The sequence below is a fragment of the Gigantopelta aegis genome, chromosome 9, assembly GCF_016097555.1.
Source record: "Gigantopelta aegis isolate Gae_Host chromosome 9, Gae_host_genome, whole genome shotgun sequence".
Lineage (NCBI taxonomy): Eukaryota > Metazoa > Mollusca > Gastropoda > Neomphalida > Peltospiridae > Gigantopelta > Gigantopelta aegis.
The window spans coordinates 18,988,834-19,007,873 of NC_054707.1; the positions used below are offsets into that span (position 1 = coordinate 18,988,834).

A 19,040-nucleotide genomic window follows, 5' to 3' on the forward strand; every position below is an offset into this window, starting at 1 on the left:
ACACAGATTTGGAGAGGAAACCCGCTGTCGCCACATAGGCTACTCTTTTACGACAGACAGCAAGGGATCTTTTATTTGCGCTTCCCACAGGCAGGATAGCACAAACCATGGCCTTTGTTGAACAAGTTATGGATCACTGGTCGGTGCAAGTGGTTTACACCTACCCATTGAGCCTTGCGGAGCACTCACTCAGGGTTTGGAGTCGGTATCTGAATTAAAAATCCCATGCCTCGACTGGGATCCGAACCCAGTACCTACCAGCCTGTAGACCGATGGCCTACCACGACGCCACCGAGGCCGGTTCCACTAGCCATGAGATCAGTGATTTAAAACATTTACTAGCCAGGTTTAAAAATTCACTAGCCCTACTTTACTTTTAAGTTAATACAATTTTACTAAATAACAGTAATAATCAGATATGTCACCTACAGAGGGAGATAGAGCTTAAAAACACTAAACATTGGGGGTTGGGGTGGGGTAAGGATATTCATATTTATTTACAAAATAGACTTAACTGCAACATTTGACCATTCTTTTTCACTAGCCGTCGGGCATGGTAACAGTAGTTATTTAATAGCCCAAAATTGAATATCACTAGCCATGGGAGTGGGACTACCGTAATCTAGGAGCCCTGGATCAAACTAGTTTCCCCCATCACTTCACCGAGTCTAGTTCAAGAAGAGTAACTTTTAGCTCCCCTTAGCATGTGAATCTTTTTTAAAAAGGTACTACAGAAGGATTAAAGGAACGGTATTGAGTTTCTTGCTACTGTTAATATGCTGCTGACTGATAGACTAAAATATCAGAGGCTGTATATTAAAGGTGTTTCTGGTCATCCTAGTGTTTTTACTGGGTCAAACTTAATTTTATTATCTAAATTGTGGTTTTTTTCCTTAGTATGTACGAAATTACACAGACCAAATCCAGGGTAGGCTACTTACAAACATTGGGACAACCAGAATCACAATGATTTCTTTCTTTTGTTTGACACCACTGGAGCACATTCATTAATTAATCATCGGCTATTGGATGTCACACATTTGGTAATTCTGACTCGTAGTCATAAGAAGAAACCCGCTACATTTTTCTTAATGCAGCAAGGGATCTTTTACATGCACTTTCCCACAGACAGGAAAAGCACATACCACAGCCTTTGTCCAGTTGTGGTGCACTGGTTGGAATGAGAAAAAACCCAATCCAGTGGATGAATCCACCGAGGTGGTTCGATCCTGTGAGGTAAACACCTCAAGCGAGCACTCAACCGACTAACCTAAATCCCATCAGGAATCACAATGAATATACAGAAACTAATATTCTGAAGAAAAACCTCCCAACTATATTAAGTATGTATTATTTAGTCTTGAGTTTGTTGCCACTCTTAAGGTGTTGCCGACTAATGGACTAAAATATCAGTCTGTATATTAAATGTGTTGTCCTATGAATATACAGTCACTAATATTCTAACAAAAAACTATATTTACAGGGATTTATCTAGCATTTTCACCAGGATCCCATATATGATGGGATTGGGAAAATTAGTGCACGTAAATCATACTTGGGATATTTTTTCAGACCAGTGAATGATGCAGTACACCATTGTTAAATTAATGCATTAGGTCAGACATAATTAAAATATATATATATATATATATTGGGAATTTTTAGTGCAGAAATTTAGGAATTTTTAGTGCAGAAATTATGATTTATTTGTGCCACTTTTTTGGGGAAGGGTTTTATGCTCGGACCCACAGAATGTCTGGATAAATCTCTGAATCAAAATGGCAACTGAGATGGATATACTTGAGTGAGGAGGTAGTCAACGAGTGGCTGGATCTGATAGACTCCGATACTGTCCAGTGCCCATTTCCCATGACAATGGTATTCAAAATGGCAACTCAGATGGATCTACTTGAGTGAGGAGGTAGTCAGCGAGTGGCTGGATCTGATAGACTCCGATACTGTCCAGTGCCCATTCTCGGGACACGGTGACCACACCCAGGTGTTTGTAATGACCTGCAATAGAAAATACAAATCCATGGTTATGGACCACACAGATATTGAGAGAGGAAACCCGCTGTCGCCACTTCATGGGCTACTATTTTTGATTAGCAGCAAGGGATCTTTTATATGTACCATCCCAAAGACAGGGTAGTACATACCACGGCCTTTGATATACCAGTCGTGGTGTACTGGCTGGAACGAAAAATAGCCCAATGGGCCTACCGATAGGGATCGATCCCACACCGACTGTGCATTGAGTGAGCGCTGTACCACTGGGCTACGTCCCGCCCCGTAGCTTAAAAGATGAAGTATTTTCAGCAGTATAGGTTTTACACACAACTTAACACATATATATGCTTCTGCCTATTGAAATGGTGTAAGAAAAAAGTTTGTTTTGTTTAACGACACCACTAGAACACAATGATTTATTAAACACCAGGTTTTGGATGTCAAAGATTTGGTAATTTTGATATGTAGTCTTAGAGAAGAATCAGTAACAGCAAAGGATCTTTTATATGTACTATCACACAGACAGGATAGCACATACCAAGGCCTTTGATGTACCAGTCGTGGTGCACTAGCTAGAATAAGAAATAGCCCAGTGATGGGGATTGATCCTAAACTGATCTTGCATCAGGTGAGCATTTTACGCTTAGCTACAGTCCGCCCTGAAATGATGTAAGAAGTCCATAATTTGACAGCATTAACCCTTCCCCCTCCCCCCCAACTCTCCAATTGCTTTGTTAACTTTATTATTTTATGAACACTGCAGTGATGTTTTGGTAAATTCTGATGATGATGTACATACATATACACTGTGGTGAAAATAGAGGTAATTTGGCAAGATGTTAGCCGAACATTGTGCAGCATCTGAGAACCCAGAAACGTAAGATTGTCAGTAGTTGTTTAAAATATCAGAAGCAGATATTACTTCCCATCCCACAAAATGAATATCAAACCTTGCTTATAATGCTCAGAAGCTGTTTATAGCTCCAAAATTTCGAACTCTGACCACAATAACAGATGTTTATCATAGACCTTTAATATGGCATCAAACACTGCTCCCTTCATGACTGATACCCTTTAAAGGTTAATTTTAAAATAAAGTAAAGTTAAAACCAGACAATGATTTGCCAAGCTGAAGTCAAATATCAGGAGATGACACTATGTACATGTTCATTTCCATTGAAGACCCTTTTAATTTTATAAAATTTATTGAACATCCTGCATTAAAATTGCTTTTTGGCTAAAAGGAAAAAGGATCAAGAGTTAACTCTTTTGAATAGTGACTTGTTATTATGATTTATCTTTTGAATAGTGACATTGTTTGTATGATTTTTCCTTTGAATAGTGACGTAATTTGTTTGATTTGCATACAGTGTGCATACTGAAATAAATTAAAATGACGTCATGTATAAGGAAGGAAGGAAGGAAATGTTTTATTTAACGATGCACTCAACACACTTTATTTACGGTTGTATGGAGTCAGACATACGGTTAAGAACCACACAGATATTGAGAGAGGAAACCGACTGTCGCCACTTCATGGGCTACTCTTTTCGATTAGCAGAAAAGGATCTTTTATATGCATCATCCCACGGACAGGATAACACATACCATGGACAGGATAACACATACCATGGCCTTTGATATACCAGTTGTGGTGCACTGGCTTGAGTGAGAAATAGCACAATGGGACCACCGGCGGGGATTGATCCCAGACCGACCGCACATCAAGCGAACGCCTTACCACTGGGCTATGTCCCGCCCTGATGTATAAGGTGTCCTTGTTTTCAGATAAAAGTTTGGAATGTTTAGCATGGGTATTTTCATCGCTTAGGTGAAAACAAATGTAAGAATAACACATTTTACTTGTTATTGGGGATACAAAGTGCACAATAAAATAGAGTTAAACCTTTTAACTCATAGTTAACAATTTTATTATAAAGTTAACCTTTAATGTGTTGTTTTTGTTTAACGACACCACTGGAGAACACTGATTAATTAATCATCAGCTGTTGGATGTCAAACATCTACTAATTCTGACTCGTAGTCATCAGAGAAAATCCTCTACATTTTCCCTAATGCAGCAAGAGATCTTTTATATGCACTTTCCCATAGGAAAGCACATACCACGGCCTTTGACCAGTTATGGTGCACGAGTTGAAATGAGTAAAAAAAAAAAAAACCCTGAATCCACTGAGGTGATTTGATCCTGTGACGCAAGCACCTCAATCGACTGAGCTAAATCCTGCCCCAAGTTAACGTTTATGTGACAGCGTACTACAATACATACTGTTAAAGAAATCCACCTCTGACAGAGAGGGTGGATGATCTTCTATATCGAGACATCGGATGATCAGTTTTCTCTGGTCGCTGTTCACCATTCCCAACTCCCAGGGATCATCAGCCACGTTCGCTCCACACATCTTCAACAGCTCAACCATATCATCTACAACATAGGTAGTACAACATAAAATGCTTACATGAACTTCATATCATCTGTAACAAACGTAGTACAACATAAAATACTTACTTTATACTGTATCATCTAGAACAAAGGTAGTACAACATAAAATACTTTATACTGTATCATCTACAACAAAGGTAGTACAACATAAAATGCTTACATGTACTTCACATCATCTGTAACAAAGATAGTACAACATAAAATACTTACTCCATTGATGTTTGTAACAAACTGCTAAACATTAACAAATACATAAAGATGAGAACAAGTATATTCTAAAATACATCTCACGTTGAGTCCCAGACAAGATAAAAACAAACCAAATTACAAAGATAATATTAATAGGTATGAAATGATACCGGTATACTGTTGTTATAACACCACTAGAGCACATTAATTTATTATTTAACAGCTATTGAATGTCACACATCTGGCCATTGTGAGATGTAGTCAGAGAAAACCCACTACATTTTTCCATTAGCAGCTAGGGATCTTTTTATATGCACCATTCCACAGACAGGATAGCACCAACCCGACAGGATAGCACATACCACGGCCTTTGATATACCAGTCGTGGGGCACAAGCTGGAATGAGAAATAGCTCAGTGGGGCAGCACATATCTATCTAAATTAAAACTTCCAAAAAAAAAGAAAAAAAGGACAGAAATAAATTACCTTTTGTCATTTCGGTGCTGACACCAACACAGGTCAAACTAAATCCAGTGAATAGTTTCGTTGATGTTGACCTTGACCTTGATGGTCCACAATGAATTTCCTCACTAACTGTATCACCAATTATTTCATACTGATCCTGCAATAAAAACAAAACATACTGCTATATGTAAACTTTTGTACAGGTAAAGTCATGGTCATAAGAGTAGAAAATAAAGTTATAAAATATCATTGATTTGCACTATGCACATACAGGGCACAGCATTTAATGAGAAGAGTTGTTCTATTCGCGTGTCGGTTGCGCAACTGTAAAATCACTTGAACTGCAAATTGGTTACTTGGTGAACAGTTAATTTCTAAAATTAAAAGTACCCCATCAGAAACACAGGCGTAGGAAACGGGGTGGGGGGGGGGGGGTATAGGCTGTGGTCAAGCGGGGCATGTGCCCCCCACTTTTCAGATACTTTGCTTTATAATAGTGTAAAAATGTGTAAATATAAAAGTGTGCCCCACCACCACCACCCCACTTTTTGGCACCTTCCTACACGCGTCAAAGTCAAATTTGAAAATCAGTTTATTTTTTTAATACCTTTGAACCACCAATGTCTCTGAGAAGAAACCTGCTATATTTTCCTATTAGTAGCAAGGGATATTTTATATGCACCATCCCACAAACAGAATAACACATACCATGACCTATTGATATACCATTCGTATTGTACTGGTTGGAATGAGAAATAGCCTAATGGACTCACCAACGGGGATTGATCCCAGACCAAGTGGGCATAAAGCGAGTGCTTCACCACTGGGCTACATACCGCCCTGCAACGTGTAACAAATTCTTAGCTTGAAGCCCTGGAATACCCTACAGTGAAATATAACCTACCTCCGGAAGTAGTCTACCGGCCTGTATGGAGTCGAGGACCCACTGGAAACTCACAATGAAACACTTGGCGGCAATTCCCTGGAAATACTTGAGAGTCCGGTCACACCGTTTGTGATCCTTATCGACTGGAAGACAAAAACGTAGATTTACAGAACATTTCTCTAATCAACAAAGATGAATCCATAGCCGCTCAGTACATGTAGATTTAGATCAACAAAGACCAATCAATAGCCGCTCAATACATGTAGATTTAGGTTTTCTAGTAATAAATTTAACATGTACTGGGGGGTTTTCTCTTTATTAAAGAGACATTCCTGAGTTTGCTACATTGTAAGATGTTTCCGACTAATAAAATATTTATACGACTAAACTTACAAATGTACATATTAAATATATTTTCTTGTTTAGAATATCAGTGTCTGTATACTAGTATTCAATGTGTTTCTAGTCGTCTTAATATTTGTAAGAAGTCCAAACTGGATTTTCTCTTCCAATAAATTTGTACATACGAAAAAATATATTTTAGGAAATAAAAATGAAATTTAACCTAGTACAAATATTAAAATAACGATCAGAAACATGTTTAATATAGAGCCACTAATATATTATGCAGAAAAATATATTTGATATGTAATTACAATCGTTAAAAAGTCTTTGTTAGTCGATAACATCTTAAAAATTGCTGCAAACTCCTTCAATTCTGTTTATCCCATAACTTACCCATGTCATGAACCCATTTGATATTTACCATTATTAACTCGTTTAATATTTTGCTGTCAATGGGGTCATTTGTTTACAGCCAACAAGATTTGTATACCTGAGCGTAACATTTTGATAAGATTTAGTTATAGTGTGTGATATCAAACTACATTTGTGCCAATCGCGATAACATCACATTACCAGTGAGGAGACTTCAGAACTTCGATTTACTAAATATCAAATTAAAATGCTATTTTAGAAGTGTTATAGGATAAATAGAATTCGCTACTTGTGTTTTTTAAGACGTAAAATATCAACCTCCTCTAGTTAATCAGTAATTGTATACAAATACTGATGAACACAGACTCGGTTGATATTCAACCTCCTCTAGTTAATCAGTATTTGTATACAAATACTGATGAACACAGACTCGGTTGATATTCAACCTCCTCTAGTTAATCAGTAATTGTATACAAATACTGATGAACACAGACTCGGTTGATATTCAACCTCCTCTAGTTAATCAGTAATTGTATACAAATACTGATGAACACAGACTCGGCTGATATTCAACCTCCTCTAGTTAATCAGTATTTGTATACAAATACTGATGAACACAGACTCGGTTGATATTCAACCTCCTCTAGTTAATCAGTATTTGTATACAAATACTGATGAACACAGACTCGGTTGATATTTTCCATATTTAAAAACACTCATGACGAATCCTCTAGTTACTATACCAAAATATTGCATCTTAGCCCCTCCCACCATACACACTGTGTTGTTTGACAGTAATGCTAAAACTGAAAATGCTGTCAAACTAGCACCAAGTTTAGTAAAACAATTATTTTATTAAAAATTAATGACCCACTCTTTATTTTATAGTATGCAGGAGGCATGCAGTGGGTTACAATATTGAATTTTAAAAAGGAAGATAAAGACCCATGCTTATAAAACTTTTAGAGTCTAGACTCAGTCTTTAATGACTTCAAACGCATGCTATTTGTGTGGCATTGCCATAATGTTAACATCTCAAGATGTTATCAATGTCTTCAGTCTAGACAAGTCTCAACAGCACGGAAGGAAATGTAGTAAATACTGAACTTATATTTATTGTCCACTTAAACACATGAACTAAACTTCGACAAGGTCTCGTGGTATATTTTCGTCTGCATCATAAACTCGTCCAATAACCATGAAACGAAGACATTGTATATGACTTGCTATATATATCTACTAGTTTACTATATATTTACTAGTCAGACAATAACAATAAGAAGAAGCATTTTGAGAGTACTGCTAAAGCAATACACGTCCCCTACCTGACCCAACAATTTTTCTTATCTCCTATATTCAAGGCCCAAACATCTGTAAAAAGTGGGTAAATCACCATGAAAGTTAAACTTGTAACAGTACATGATAAAGGTGTACACAAAATTTCACCTCAATAGTATCAGGTATTGCAAAACAAAAGTCTGGACTTTTTTTTTCCATATCTCCTTAGTTTAAGGGCCATAACTCTGTCAAAAATGGGTAAATTTACATGGACGTTAAACTTCATCTGTAATAGTACATTATAAAACTATGTACAAAATTTCAGTTCAATACCTCAAGGCCTTCTAAAATAAATGTCCGGAAAACCGATGTTCACATTGCCTAAGTACAAGGGCCATAACTCCAAAAAAAAAATGGGTAAAAGCCTTCTACAAAAAACATCCGGAAAACATGTGGGACAGATGGACAGACACACGGATGGAGATCAAACCTATAGTCTCCTCCGGTTGGAGCGGTAGGGGACTAATAACGTGAAGAATTATTTTCCAATACTTTTAAAAGATATTTACAAACCTGTTTTCACAATGACATGCGTCACTCTGTTATTGAATCTTCCATAAAACTTGCTGTCATTAGTCTCTGCTAACTGTTGGACAGCAATCTGTAAAAGGAATTACATTATTTTAATTTGCTCCTATTAAAGATATCTACACGAGGACAAAAATTACCTACATGCATGTTATACATCAACCACAGTTTGTATATTGGCATGTAACATTCGTTCTTTTGTTTATCTATATTTCTTGTGTGCTTCAAGCCAAAGGTTTTGTTTGTAGGGGGTGTCACCGAATCCAGGGCTTCTGAATTATGGTAGTCCCACTCCCATGGCTAGTGATATTCAGTGTAAATAACTACTATAACTAGACCAATGGCTAGTGGAAAAAACACCTTGTCAAATGCTGCATTTAAGTCTTATTTTGTAAATATGAATATCCTGCCCCCTCTTTCCACCCCCAATCTAAGGGTTTTTAAGCTCTATCTCCCTCTTTATGTGACATATCACCGGCCTCGGTGGCGTAGTGGTTAAGCCATCGGACTACTGGTTGGTAGGTACAGGGTTTGCAGCCCGGTACCGGCTCCAACCCAGAGCGAGTTCTTAAGGGCTCAGTGGGTAGGTGTAAGGCCACTACACCCTCTTCTCTCTCACTAACCACTAACCAACTAACAACTAACCCACTGTCCGGGACAGACAGCCCAGATAGCTGAGGTGTGTGCCCAGGACAGCGTGCTTGAACCTTAATTGGATATAAGCACGAAAATAAGTTGAAATGAAATGAAATGTGACATATCTGATTATTACTTCTTGTATTAGTAAAATTGTATTTATTTAAAGTAGGGCTAGTGAGTTTTTAATCATGGCTAGTAAAATTTTAAAATCACTGATCCCATGGCTAGTGGATTTTTTTTTATCAAATTCTAGAAGCCCTGCCAAATCCCATAGTTAAAAAGTTTGTTGTTTAATGACACCACTAGAAAACATTGATTTATTAATCATCAGCTACACTATTGGATGTCAAACATTTGGTTATTTTGACACATAGTCTTAGAGAGGAAACCTGCTCGATGTTAGTGGCAAGGGATGTTTTACATGCACCATCCCACATACAGGATAAAACACACATGTACAATGGCCTTTGTTATACCAGTCGTGGTGCACTGGCTGAACGAGAAATAGCTAATGGGCCCATAGACGGGGCCCAAACAATGTTTCTGCCAGAAAGAAATTTTTGGGTATGGTGCTTGGATATTTACAATGTGTGTGCTGAATGCAATCACAGTCGATATGGGGTATGGGGGGCCTCCCCAGAAAGAAAATGGGTTAGGTTTAGGGTTAGGGTTAAGAAACTCATACAGTAACGATGAGTCATTAATTTTATCAAAATGTCAACTTAAAAAAATAAAATCTGTAAAAAAAAATTGGGTATGGCGCCATACCCATTTTACCCTCTGGCAGAAACCCTGCCAAATCCTATAAATGATTGATAACATGGCACAGGTTCTAGCTCAGTTGGCAGAGCACTTACTTAAATGTATTGTGTTGTCTTGTCTGTGAGGAAAGTGTATATAAAAATTCCTTTACTTGCTAATGGAAAAATGTAGAATACATGTCAGAATAACCTAACGTTTGACATCCAATAGCCGATGATTAATAAATCAATGTGCTCTAGTGAAGTTGTTAAACAAAACAAACTTTAACTTTAATTGAAGAAAATGTGACCATAGCATTACAAAGACCATTTTATGCAGACAAAGCTGCTCAAGTGGTCACCTCTATAAAGCAGGCACCTGTCTTTAAGAGATCACATTTTGATGCGACCTTTAACTATTCTGTCATAAACTGCTTACCACTTCATTCCTGCCAAGACCAGTGGCAACAAAGCACTTTGACTGTGAAGAAACACTCTCGGCTGTCAACAGTGGACTCATATCTGGTTTCTTAGCCACCTTTCTGTCACTGTTGACTACTGGAAGCTCATTTTTAACATTATTTACAACCTCCAATGAATCTGCAAATCCTGAAAGATTTGAACGAACTGATGCCGATAAGCCTGCAGAAGTTGTTTCCCTTGGATGAGATTTCAAACGAGCCTGAACATCTTTTGAAGCCACAGTGTCGGTGGTCAAGTCTGGGGATCGGATCTTATTCAGAATGTGAACTGCTTCCTGTACAATTTCTGAGGGTTTGATGTGAGGTTGGGCTGTGTCTTGAGGTGGAGGTGGCGTGGGTGGGAGAGGGCTGAAGAAAAGGTCATCACTGTCCTCGCTGGAAGTCGACTCATTTCCATCCTCGGCCCCAGTGGCTTGGATCACCGACAAACTATGCAGAGGACTACCTGGCAGATAGAGAAATATTTATACGTAAACAAACTTGGACTACCTGACAAATAGAGAAATATTTATACTAAACAAACTTGGACTACCTGGCTGACAGAGAAATATTTATACTTAAACAAACTTCTAATGGAGATGAGCAATTTTAGGTCATGTACTGATCAGGGCTATGTATAGTGAGGAGTCCCACCTCACCACCCAATAAAGAATAAAAAAATAAAATAAAACAGGCAATACATGTCCCCTACGACGACCAACAAATGTTAACATCTCCTAAGTTCAAGGGACATAACTATGCCAAAATGTATCACCATGAAATTCAAACATAATCTGAAACAGTACACGATAAAGCTATACACAAAAATTCAATATCTTGAGGCATTGTGAAAAACTACATGTATATCTGGTTCAGTCGGACATACAGAAAGTCGGAGACGAAACCTACAGTCCCCCTCTAGTTGGTCCGATAGGGCACTACAGAGTTTCTAGATTACGGTAGCCCCACTCCCATGGCTAGTGATATTCAATGTTGGGCTAGTAAATAACTACTATTGCCATGCCCGACAGCTAGTGAATTTATTTGTGTCAAATGCTGCAGTTAAGTCTATTTTGTAAATATGAATATCCTGCCCCTACCACCACCACTCATTGTTAGTGTTTTTAAGCTCTATCTCCCTCTTTAGGTGACATATCCAATTCTTACTATTAATTAGTAAAATTGTATTCACTTAAAGTACAGTAAGGCTAGTGAATTTTTAATCGTGGCTAGTAAATTTGTAAAATCACAGATCCCATGGCTAGTGGATTTTATAAAATTCTAGAAGCCCTGCACTAATAAAAATATTAATAAAAAATAATAATAATAAAAAAAGAGAACAAAAATATATGGCTTTTTGAGATTAAAAGTGGCCTTTCTGTGTACAGAAGATCCTATGTTACTGTTCTGGTACGGGGCGGGATGTAGCCCAGTGGTAAAGTGCTCGCTCAATGCAGTCTGGGTTCGATCCCCGTTGGTAGGCTCATTAGGCTATTTCTCATTCCAGCCAATGCACCACGACTGGTATATCAAAAGCCGTGGTATGTACTACCCTGTCTGTGGGATGGTGCATATAAAAGATCCCTTGCTACTAATAGAAAAGAGTGGCCCATGAAGAGGCGACAGTGGGTTTCCTTTCTCAATATCTGTGTGGTCCGTAACCATATGTCTGACGCCATATAACCAAAAATAAAATGTGTTCTTTGTACAACTATAAACAAGCCAAAAACCTGTTAAACCGTCTCTTCCATTTGTAGTTTTGTCATCCTCAGGTCGACACTTCATCACTGACCCAGGGGTCTTCTCCGCTAAATCCTTTATTTTAGCCTCTGCTGCTAGGATTTTCTCTTTCAGCTTTGCACAGTCTGTTTCTAGAAGAACTTTTTGCTATGAAAAAAAATAAAAAAATGAATAAATAAAATAAAAAGAATATGAAAATTGTAGATGTAAGGTCAACATCATGAGCACTTTACCCCCTCACCCCCAAGGAAGCCAGTCAAAAGTAGGTCGTAGTGACCTAGTTATGGCAAAGCAGCACACCACCATCAAGTTGTACTTGAATGCAAGATTTGATAATCTTACATGTACCTGTATTGTTAAGGAAGATATGGTCCGGACAAGGATATCCTTTAATATGCAGTAACGTGCGACTGTTTTTCGTTACTAATCTCTCTTGACGTCTAAATACAGTTTTAGTCGATCAGCCATGTAGGTCGTAGTGAGGAAAGATTTTTATCTGAACTTTTCCTTACTATTTTTCCAAGTGATTCAGCTGAAACAATATGACAATGACAAATTGTTAAATTTTCATATTATCATCGGTCTTGTTTTCAAACTAAAAACTAAAAAAAATAATCTGAATTAAAGACATAGAAAAGGAAAACATTGTGCCGTGCAGCAGCACGTTGTACATACCTGTGTGGTGAGAACTTCACTCTGACTGGAGAAGGCGCTCGATGACGTCAGATTGCCACTGTGGTTCATGTTGCTCACCTGACTCAGGTCTGGAACAAAAACAACACAACACAGTTAAACAGTATTGTATGGTGAAGGAATTAGGGGATAACTATGGTGTATTTGACTATTAAATAATTGTGGACGTTAATGTTGGTTTTACTGTTGCAAATAGGAAAGGAAAGGAAATATTTTATTTAACGATGCACTCAACACATTTTATTTATAGTTATATGGCGTCAGACATATGCTTAAGGACCACACAGATATTGAGAGAGGAGACACGCTGTCACCACTTCATGGGCTACTCTTTTCGATTAGCAGCAAGGGATCTTTTATATGCACCATCCCACAGACACGGTAGTACATACCACGGCTTTGATATACCAGTCGTGGTGCACTGACTGGAACGAGAAATAGCCCAATGGGCCCACCGACGGAGATCGATGTTGCAAATAGAGATGGCAAAACAGATATTAGCGACTAATTGGGTCGTACAACTGGTATATCAAAGCCATGATATGTTCTGTCTTGTCTGTGGAAAAGTGCATAAATATATATAATGAATGAATGAATGTTTAACGACACCCCAGCACGAAAAATACATCTGCTATTGGGTGTCAAACTATGGTGATGCAAACAAATAAAGTGATGATCAACATCAATATAAAAATTAAAAATTTAAATAAAAACAGTGTAAAGAACTGTGCAAAAATACAAATATCACAGATAGAAACTGACTTTTACCCAATAGCTGATGATCAATTAATGAATATCTTCTGTTGATGATGTTAAACAAAACAACCCAGTAGACGAAGTATATAGTAATTTCTAAGACTTAAACTTAAGAATCTGTTGCCCATGAGTTAAGTTTGAGCCCCGAATGTTCTTGCTCAGTTTAAAGTTAAGTTTGTTTTATTTAATGATACCACTAGAACACACTGATTTATTCATTATTGGATGTCAAACATTTGGTAATTGTGACAGAAGTCTTTGAGGAAACATGCTATATTTCTCCATAGCAGTAATGAATTTTTAAAATTATATATTAAATGCACTTTCCCACAGACAAGACAGCACATTCCACTGCCTCCGATATGCCAGTCATGGGACACCGATTGGGACATTCTCGTTCCAACCTGTGCTCCACAACTGGTGTAACAAAGGCCATGGTATGCACTATCCTGTCTGTGGGATTGTGCATATAAAAGATCCCCTGCTGCTAATCGGAAAGAGTAGCCCATGAAGTGGCGACAGCAGGTTTCGTCTCTCAATATCTGTGTGGTTCTTAACCATATATCCAACACAATATAACCATAAAAAAAAAAAGCGTTGAGTGTGTCGTTAAATAAAACATTTCCTTCCTTTCTTCTGATTGGAACAGGAAAAACCCCAGCCAGAGATTGGGTCCACTGCAGTGTTTCGATTCTATGAAACTGGCACCTTGGAATCTTGACGAACACTACCGACTGAGCTAGACGCAAATCATCTAACCTCAAACATGCAGTATGTATGAATGATCGACAGAGGTGGAGCAGTAGTGGAAGGTGCATTCTACATATACCGGTCGTGGGGTATTCAGGGGTGGGAACTGGTGAACTGTAAAAAAGAGGAAATCTAAGAGGGGTCCTGAAAATTCTTGAAATCCTAGGCTAAAATCTGTGCCATCTGACACATTTTGGAGAAAAGGATGATTAAAATGCGAGGAAACGCAATGTTCCACGAGAGAAAAACAGCTGATCCGAGGAGAATTCCCACCCCTGGGTATTGGTTGAGGTGGGGGAACCCCCTATCAGAAAATGGATCTACTGAGGGGTTTCGATCCTGCAACCAAAAGCACCCCAAACAAGCGCTCTACTGACTGTAACTAGATCCCCGCCCTGATTGCTCAGTTTAAAGCCTGAATGACATCTAACCTGAATCTTCGTCACTGTCTTCTATGACAGCACATCTCTTCTTCTTCTGTCTAACTGGTGTGTCCACACTCTACAAATAAGAAAGACAAATTATACACTGTATGTACACTTATACATGCTTATAAGTTACATACATACAGCTTTCACTGCAGATAAATTAATAGATTATATATTCTTATGAGGCTTTTTAGCTGTGGAAGATGGAATTTTTTTTTTTAATATAGTTAATTACCATTGGCACACATAAATGTACATGGATGTATCATAACTGTTTTAAACATCATATCAACCCTTGTTAGTATTTTGTTTTTCAGCTGCTGCAAACACATTTGTTGGAAAATACCTGCAAACAGTGCCATATAGAAACTCATCAATGTACCAAAATTTAATAGTAAAAATTGAAGGAATTTAATGGTGAAAGATTTTTTAAAAGTTGACTGGTAGCTTAACACTGTATTAAAAATAGTAATTTTTATTCCTTTTTAAAATTAAAAATGCAGGACAAACAAAAAGAGTTGAATGGTTTCAGCAATTAGTTTTATCTATATAGTTCTTCCCACAGGGAACACCTTTTTCATACTATGAAATTTACTACAAGTTAGTTATTTCTGAATCAATTATTTTCTAAATTGCACACATTACAATAGTGGGATTTTGGGTGTGTTTTTTTCTATTTTCAAAACACTTTTGCTTTTCTTCTTACTGAACTGAAATTATTAAACAAAAAACATTTTTATTTTTTTCGGATGATGGGATGGACTATACAGGCATGTGATTGAAACATTTCTAAAAAAGCTGAAAATTATACATGCGTGCTGAAGACATGTAATCAAGTGCAGAATGCAAGGAAAATTAATTAAAGGAACATTTTTTAAAAAGCGGAATTCTGCCTATTAGCAGAAGAATCACATGCCTGACTATAAGTTCACTCACTTCATCATCATCATCATCATCTGAACTCTGTGCCTTGAATGAGTCGTATCTGTTTTCAGCTTCCACTGGAGAACTCGTCAGTGGAAGATTCCTATACCCGAGATCATCGCAGTCAGGCCGGTCCTCGATCATCACTGAATCTCGGAGTTCATCCTCACCAAACTGATCAGCATCAACTATAAGATCCCCGTCCTCAAGCTGATCCTCATCCTCCAACTGGTCCTCAGCAACCACCTGCAGCTTGTGAGCGAGATGCTCCACGGCAGCCGATTCAGAATCATAGTCCATCCTGTCCTCGTCCCTCAGAACAAACTCTTCCGAGTCTGATGAATCAATCACATTTACAGTCGGTGAATCAGGCTTCTCTGAATTACACTGTTTGTTTGCTGGATGCTGAACAACATCACCATTCTGTGATGAACTGGCCACCACCAGAGCTGGTGAGACACGTTTCTGTGATGTATTAAGATTATTCCTTTCAGCAGGCTGCTCCTTAGTGTTCTGTGATGAATCAACCACCTTCAAAGTGGGAGACCCAAGTTTCTCTGAATCACACTTAATAGGCTGTTGGCTTGCTATGTCAATGATCGGTGATGAATCGACTACTTTCCCAGTTGACGAATCAAGATGCTCTGAAAGACATTTAGTAGGTTCTTTACCGGCTTGTCGCCCAACACCATTGATCTGTGACGAATCAATGACATTCACGGTAGGTGATTCAAGAAGTTCTGAATTACATTTACCAAGTTGTTTGCCCATTGAATTCTGGACTTCACCAATCTGAACTTCATCACCTGGAGAAGTCTGTCTGGATAAATTAGCTACCTTTGAACGAATGGGGGATATGAAATCCAACTGTCTATGACGCATGGTTTCTGCAAGTACTCGACTGCCACTATCAGGCCGATCTTTTAAACCAGAAACAGAGAGATTCTGACAGGATGTTTTGACACTGTCCTTATTGATTGGGTCTGATAAGTCTGATTCTTTATGTGCTGGATGGGAACCACCCTTACCAGAGTCATCACAAAGATGTGCTCTTTCCTGAGGACTCCTTGAAATACATGTAAACTGATCTTTGTCAGTCCATACCACTGCTTCCGATTCTTTCAGAATAGCACATGAGGAGCCGATGTCCTCTTTTGACTGACCACTACATGGACTGAAATTCAGCGTGGGGCAGGTTTCACTTGGACTCGCAAGCACACGATTCTTGCGTGACTTATTTCTCATACTGCAGCTGGCAGAAGATGTTGCTAAATTGTTCCCCGATTTTTTACTTGATGCAATTCCTCTTACTGTTCTCGGACTCTTTCTTTGTAGCTTCAATCTGCCAGAATCCACCTCTGAATCGGAGCTACTGTCACAAGTTAGAGGTATTATGTCTGGAACGTTTTCAGGACAAATCTGCTTAAAACTGTCTTGACTAGACTGTTTTGCAGAACTCTCTGAAAAATTGTCATCTTTTGCAAATATGTCTTCAGAGAAATCGTTTTGATTGCCTGATGATGACTGTTTTTCACAAAAGTCTTGGAACTTCTCTAATGCACATTCATCATCCTGATCAAATTCACCAGCTTTAAGATTATATTCATTATGGTCCTTTTCAATCTTAGGAGAACATTCTGTTGTATCAGCATCTATAACATTATCTTCTTTAGCAAAATATTCTCCATTATCATGATCATTTTCATCATGAACTAACTTCTCCTTGAGATTATCCTGATGATTATCTACAGTCCTTTTATCAAAACATTCTGAAGCATCCACATCTTTAACAGCATCTTTCTTAGGTACATATTCTACAATCTTGCCCTCCTTGGTTTCTCCAGAACAAACTACAACAACAGACTCTGGAATGCAGTTTTCGTGGTCCTCTCCTGTGTTAATATATTGAGCAGATTTTGGGGTATAATAATAATCTTTTGTCCCATTAGCTGCACTACTCGAATGTCGAGTACCTTCCTCATGTATGCTAACTTTGCTGCCAATATTGTTTTCAGTCACTTCATCTTGAACACCAATATTCTTCTCAGCAACAGCACACGGTACTTCACAAGTGGAAGGTGCAACACTACCAGAAGAAGGAACATCAATAACATTATTATTAGGTGAAAGGGTCTCCGTGGGAATCTGGGAACCTTCAGCATATCTATTTTCAGACATGGTCTCGGAAATCTCAATGATGCCTTCACCATTACTTACACCATTTGACATCTCAACATCACTGGATTCTTCTTCAAAGTTGACCATCAGATCATCACAATTTTTCTGGGCTTTTTCATCTTTGTAAAATGTCCTGTCTATATTTGCTGTGAAATGGTGTTGATTGTGAGTAACTGCAACATTTCTGTGCCTTCTAGATCTACGACCTATGTCTGGAGGTTTGACGGGACTTCCGTCTAAAGAAAAGCATCTCCGCTTGGCCCTCTTAACATGTAGGACCTCATCATCGCTGTCATCTCTAACAACCGGAACAGGATCACTGCTTATCTGATTAAACCTATCTAGTACAGAATGCATCAAATGACTTGGTGTAGTCAATACTGCAACATCATCTCCAGAGGTTAGGAGACTTTTCTCAGAACCCATTCGAGGTTCATTAATGTCTTTGTAACAACTGTTACTGTTACTGTCAGTTACATCATTTTGTTTTCTTTTCCTTTTTTGACCAGAAGACCTAGAACTTTCTAAAGATGACTGTAGCTTTCTACAAAGAAGTGGCTCAGTGTCTACCTTCATGATGTCATCACATACAGGTTGGTTGTCATCAGTAAATGATTGCTCCTTATCTCCATTAGTTGAAATCTGATTGCTCACAGCAGGACTTTTAATAGAAGAGATCAGACATGGTGATGTTCCTACCATTGGTTTTCCTGAGCTAACACTGATATCTGGACACAACTGAGTTTCATCACAAGCACCATTTGAGTTGTTACTGTTCTTTATGACATCATTCTCCTTCCTTTTTCCTTTCTGTCCAGAAGATTTGGAACTTTCTAAAGAAGACCGTAGCTTTCTACAAAGAGGTGTTTCTATGTTTCCTTTATCAATCAGTGTACTGTCTAATGCTGGATCTATGGTCATATCTTCATCATGTATAGAATGGCTGTTGGTAAACAATTTGTGCTGTACATCATTGTTAGTCAAGTTATTGTTCCTTGTAACAGGAACATCAGCAGAAGGAGACAGAGATTGTGGTGTTATTACTACAGGGTTTCCTGAGCTCAAACCAACTTCTGAATACATTTGAGGCGTATTACTTGCCATTGGTGATCTGTTACTGTCCACCATATTATATTT

At 38.2% G+C, this 19,040-nt stretch overlaps 1 protein-coding gene across 1 annotated transcript; it reads right to left on the reverse strand.

The window, feature by feature from the left end:
- Positions 1-1,264: 1,264 nt before the first annotated feature.
- On the reverse strand, positions 1,265-19,012 carry LOC121382073 (breast cancer type 1 susceptibility protein homolog). Its single transcript, XM_041511552.1, has 10 exons — positions 15,738-19,012; positions 14,805-14,874; positions 12,850-12,938; positions 12,165-12,321; positions 10,413-10,900; positions 8,580-8,667; positions 6,030-6,154; positions 5,147-5,282; positions 4,298-4,453; positions 1,265-2,013 (listed from the first exon to the last, which is right to left on the reverse strand). Exons 1-10 carry the CDS (start codon positions 19,005-19,007, stop codon positions 1,883-1,885), a joined length of 4,710 nt encoding a protein of 1,569 aa, XP_041367486.1. The 5' UTR covers positions 19,008-19,012; the 3' UTR covers positions 1,265-1,882.
- Between the last annotated feature and the right edge of the window lie 28 nt (positions 19,013-19,040).

Excerpts from the sequence above, each read along its gene's own strand:
- LOC121382073 (XM_041511552.1), bottom strand. The coding sequence starts at position 19,007 with ATGGCAAGTAATACGCCTCAAATGTATTCAGAAGTTGGTTTGAGCTCA. Across the intron at positions 4,454-5,146 it reads CAGCACCGAAATGACAAAAG|ATGATATGGTTGAGCTGTTG; the intron begins GTAATTTATTTC and ends CCTATGTTGTAG. Across the intron at positions 2,014-4,297 it reads AGAGGTGGATTTCTTTAACA|GTCATTACAAACACCTGGGT; the intron begins GTATGTATTGTA and ends TTTCTATTGCAG.